Raw genomic sequence first — 5,000 nt, forward strand, 5'->3', positions numbered from 1 at the left:
CACACACACACACACACACACACACGCTTACACACACACTTACCTATGCACATGGCAGGGGCAGTAGTGGCCTTGTAGCCATTGGGGCAGAGACATCGATATCCTCCCACTAAATCAATACACTGACCTGGATCTCCAGGTCAAGATCTCCAAAGAACACTTCATGACACTCTGCTCTCCCCTTTAGCCACTGCTCATAACCTTGGGGTAACTATGGACAATCAACTGTCCATCTTCCCAGAAGGCTGAGTCCCATGACCTCCAACTTAGAGGTGAGTGTGGTGACTGTAGTGCGTGTGTTCACAGTTCCATTAAGAAGGAACAAAGTTATCATTCTCAAAAAGGCCCAGCAGAGAAAGTACTTTCTACACCAGTTAAGGAAGTACAGTCTGCCACAGGAGCTGTTGATGCAGTTCTACACGGCAGTCATTGAATCTGTCCTGTGCTCTTCAATCACCATCTGGTTTGGAGCAGCAACAAAACAGGACAGAAACAGACTGCAGAAAACAATTAAAACTGCAGAAAAAATCACTGGTGCTCCTCTGCCCACTCTCCAGGACCAGTACCATAAAAGAACCAGAAACCAGGCAGGAAAAATCATTAATGACCCTCTGCACCCTGAACATCTTTCAGCTCCTCCCTTCTGAAGGTCCTACAGAACTCTGTTCACCAAAACTGCCAGACACACAAACAGTTTCTTTCCCCAGACAGTCAGCCTCATTAACATCTCACCATAATCATATTCATATCACATCTATAAGTGCTGTCCCTCATCACATGATCTGTAGATGTTACACACTGTTACTGCTGTATATTCTACAAAGTCCTACAGTAACTCTTTATCGTACCTGACGCACAAAACTCTTATTTACACTCACACTTTATATACATCACTGATCTGTCCTATAACCTCTATCTCTATTTAATACTCACACTGTCTCACACTGTCTCACACTGTCTCACACTGTCTCACACTGTCTCACATTCTTTTTAATGTCTCGTTTAGTCTGTTTTGTCTTGTTCTGATAGAAGAGTATCTGCAAGAGTGAAAGGAAAGTTTTATCGGACTGAGGTGAGACCCCTAATGGGAGAAGCAGAAAGAAGAAGAAGAAGAAAAAGAAGAAGAGGAGGAAGTCTGTTTTGTCTTGTATAGTCCAAGCTAAATGTGTAGTGTTATTAGTGTGTGTACTTTGAGTCAATAACTGCTGGAACCAAATTCATTGTGTGTCCTCACACTTGGCCAATAAACCAGATTCTGATCCGATTCTGATCTGGGTTCTTTATAAAAACCCATTACATTCTGCAGATCTTCAAAGCAGTTTAGTGATTCAACTCCAACATCGATCTCATTGTGCAGGTGAGTCAAGCTCGTTCATCTTCAACATTTATGATGGAATGTTTCAGATTTATTCTTTTTTACAGTTAAAATAAGATTTAAGGGCGTGGCTGTAGGATTCATGAGTTAAATCAGACACAGGTGTATGATCCTTTCTGCTCACTTCATCCTGCTTCATTCCCAAACCAGAGCTCAACCACAGTACTCTCTACAGTCAGAGTAGATTGGGGTGATGTTTTGTAATGATGCTAATTAGAGGGGACATTGTGGTGATGTGTGGTAGGGGCAGGTAACTAGAGGGTCTGTTTAGGGTATTGAGTTATAATGGATGGTACCAAGAGGGTAGGATTGTAGTAAATGGGGTTTTTAGGTGCCTAAATGTGTTGCTTGAACTGATGATGAAAACAGTCATACAGAAAGAACACAAATACACACAGATGTTCTGCTGATTCTCTTTATTGATCATTTTTAACTTTCTGGACAGATACAGCGATTTCTGAGACACGGTTGTTACTGCTGTTAATTACTCTTGGTAGACATCCACACCACAGCCGCGTTATTGTCCACCTGCAGAAAGCCGTCATTGGTCAGAGTCAGACGGCACACTTTGGCATCGTTCCTATTGGTGTTGGTGGCCCACACGACTTCGCTTTCCTGGTCGTACATGACCAGGTTGCAGTCAGTTTGCATGACAAGGCGGGATTGGGCTCCTGTATCACAAGTGTTAGATGCCCACACAGGTCTCCAGGTGTACACCACAAAGTTCCCATCGTCCTAAAATGAGACATGAAAGTTTCTGTAAAATGTTTAGGCAGTGATTTCTTGAGTGTGGAAAAAGCCAGTGCTCTTCAACGTTTTTATCTCAAACCAAAATTAAAACTATCAATGAAAAACATTTTCATCAAAGGAAATAAAAATAAAAACTTTTCATGTTTGAAACTTTAATACCTCTAAAACTCTCAATCAAGAAATGCAGCTTTGTGAATCTACAGTTTCTCTTTTCATTCCTGTTTATTTCTACCTGAAAAATGGCCTTGTACTCTCTATTGTTGGACATCAGAAAGTCTCCATTGAGGAGCTCCTCGTTCATGGACAAGAAGTTTCTGCTCATGGTTCTGAAAAGGAAGAGAGTGTTTTCAGGATCAGGATCATTGCAAAGGTTTAATGGAGGAAACTTAACGGACACTGGACAACAATAAGTGTAAAAGTATGTGCCATCACACACATATGTGAAAAACAGTTGTATAGAATGAAAGCATTTCAGTAGGAACTAGGATTCTCTAACCCTGCTCCAGCACCACCGTGCTCCTGTACAAAAAGCCATTTCTATGATGACATGGTTCTTGGTGTGTACAATGGAATGGAAGAACTTGAGTCCGCCACAAGGTCCAGACCTCCTCAATCTCAAGACCCAGCGACTGAACCCTGAGCTCTTCACCTACATCAGTGTGTGATCTTACTAATGCTCTTTAGCTGAATGATCATGAATCCAACAGCCACGCCCTTAAATCTTATTTTAACTGTAAAAAGAATAAATCTAAAACGTTCCTTCATAAATGTTGAAGATGAATGAGCTTGACTCACCTGCACTATGAGATCGATGCTGGAGATGAATCACTGAGCTGCTCTGAAGATCTGTTGAATGTAATGGGTTTTATAAAGAACCCAAATTAGGGTGGTTCCTGTCAAACACCCCCAAGCTGTCAATCATGTGTCAGATAAATACAGTTTCCTGTGGAATTCAAGTTCCTGATAAATGATACGGAAACTTTCACCATATACATTAGATTGTAGATAAAACTACATCATCTGCTTTTAACATTCATTACTCAGATATAAAGGGAAAGAATTTTAACTGTCATTTACACGTTTCCAGCTCCACACTTCATGTTAGATTTCCTGTTCTGGTTCAGCAGCACATCTACCTTATAAAGGGTCATTTTAGTTCAGTTGTTTATAAAACAGTTCTCCTTCCTCGTGGTGCCATTTGTTCCAGTGCACCAGTCAAGTTTTCCTGCAAAACACGTTACCACCCTCATGCTTCAGCTGTGATCCTTGTGGCTAAATATGGATATTTTTACCTGAATGCAGAACTTTTCTCCAAAATCACCTGCATTATCAGTGTCTGTATTGACTTTTTCATCCACAGAGCTCTACTAATGACTTCTTAATCATACCAAGTGGCCAATCAGAAGTTCTGAAAAATCTCTACAGGAATGTTTCGAGAGACACTCAGCTTGCTGCATGGAAGCTTTGTATCTCATACAGATTTATGTGAAGCTCTGATTCTGTGTTCTCTTTTTATATCATGACTCCATAACATGACTCCATCTTACAACCACCCGATTTGACGTCAACACTGGGAGTTCTTTGTAATGTTTCTCAAAGTGTTTGTGAACGGGTTTACAGAGGCATGCAGGTGGTAACATAAAAAAAACATCCACAAGAACACCAGGACCTGAAGTTTCCCAGCAAAGCGTCACTCTGAGGACCACACTGCCCTCACCAACTTGTCTTCTTCTCACAATGCAACCTGATGTCATCACTTCTCCACACACATTCTCCGCCTTTTACATGATGGTAAAAACGACGTGACTCTTCAGACCGGGCCTTAATGTTCTATTGCTCCAGTTTCCAGTTCTGCCTGTGGGTCACCAGTGAAGAACTTCTGGCAGGTTCTTATCAGGATATCAGCATAAGCCCCACAACTCCTGTTGTTCTGGAGACGCTCTGACCCAGACGTCTAGACATCTCAATTTTTTGTCAATGTCTGTTTTATTCTTTATGTGGATCTCCAGTTACAGTTGGATTGTTAGTGAGTGAGTGTGTGTGTGTGTGTGTGTGTGTATGTGTGTGTGTAATGAGAGTGTGTATTACAGGACTTCAAAACAGGTTTATTTTGAGAAGAATCTGTTCCACTCCCACAGTGCAGAGTTTCACAGTTCAACATAAATACTGCAAACAACAGGATTCATCTCTGTTCAAGTTCCTGGAATGTGCAAATCATCAGACGAGAAGAAATTACAAGTAATTAATGAATGTAAATAAACATGTAAACAAAAACATTTGGAGGCATAGACGGTGTTTTAGATTGAAACACAACAATCCCAACATTATTAACCTTCTGAAAAAATAAAACCAACAAAAATCATAATAAAAGTAATAAAAGAATAAAAGGTGGTGATGATCTGAGACTCTGGAGGTGGACCCCAGGACGGCTCGCTGGAAAGCCACACTGCTTCCTCTCGTAAAACATTTCAGTTCCTATAAACTCCAACACATTAAAATAAAACACAAACAAAAGAAACAGTGCAATAATCAAATAAAGATCAACTGGATCAGTTTCATTCATTTCCTCATCAGATGATGGAATAATTAATTAATGAGTTTAATATAACCAATGTTAAAGCAAAATATAGGAAAAAATTCTCTCTCAGGATAAATGTGTGGATGATCAGCTCCAATTCTCACACACATCATTAGCGCAAGATCAGGAGGAGAGTGAGGATCACGTGATCCGGGATTCGGCACTGAAATTATTCCAAACTAAACATGAAGAAAAAGTGTTTTTATGAACTGAATATAAGTGTCAATGTTAAAGAAAGCTTTTATTTACTGAAATGTATGTGTGTGTGTGTGTGTGTGTGTGTGTGTGTGTGGTCTG

The 5,000-nt window shown here is 40.4% G+C and overlaps 2 protein-coding genes across 2 annotated transcripts in view; both read right to left on the bottom strand.

Moving 5' to 3' along the window:
• Positions 1-1,776: 1,776 nt before the first annotated feature.
• LOC124395610 (lectin-like) lies at positions 1,777-3,021 on the bottom strand. The gene is made up of 3 exons (XM_046864280.1): positions 2,921-3,021; positions 2,358-2,451; positions 1,777-2,110 (listed from the first exon to the last, which is right to left on the bottom strand). Exons 2-3 carry the CDS (start codon positions 2,445-2,447, stop codon positions 1,856-1,858), a joined length of 345 nt encoding a protein of 114 aa, XP_046720236.1. The 5' UTR covers positions 2,448-2,451; positions 2,921-3,021; the 3' UTR covers positions 1,777-1,855.
• Positions 3,022-4,209: 1,188 nt separating this feature from the next.
• slc30a4 (solute carrier family 30 member 4) overlaps positions 4,210-5,000 on the bottom strand; it is a 14,037-nt gene continuing 13,246 nt past the window's right edge. The window contains 1 exon segment of the mRNA XM_046864276.1: positions 4,210-5,000. This exon segment is cut by the window's right edge and continues 322 nt beyond it. The gene's annotated coding sequence lies outside the window, so the exon portion shown is untranslated.

Source organism: Silurus meridionalis, chromosome 13 (assembly GCF_014805685.1).
Source record: "Silurus meridionalis isolate SWU-2019-XX chromosome 13, ASM1480568v1, whole genome shotgun sequence".
Lineage (NCBI taxonomy): Eukaryota > Metazoa > Chordata > Actinopteri > Siluriformes > Siluridae > Silurus > Silurus meridionalis.

Coding starts and splice junctions, on each gene's coding strand:
- LOC124395610 (XM_046864280.1), bottom strand. CDS start 2,447: ATGAGCAGAAACTTCTTGTCCATGAACGAGGAGCTCCTCAATGGAGAC. Junction 2,111..2,357: donor AGTACAAGGCCATTTTTCAG/GTAGAAATAAAC, acceptor GTCTCATTTTAG/GACGATGGGAACTTTGTGGT.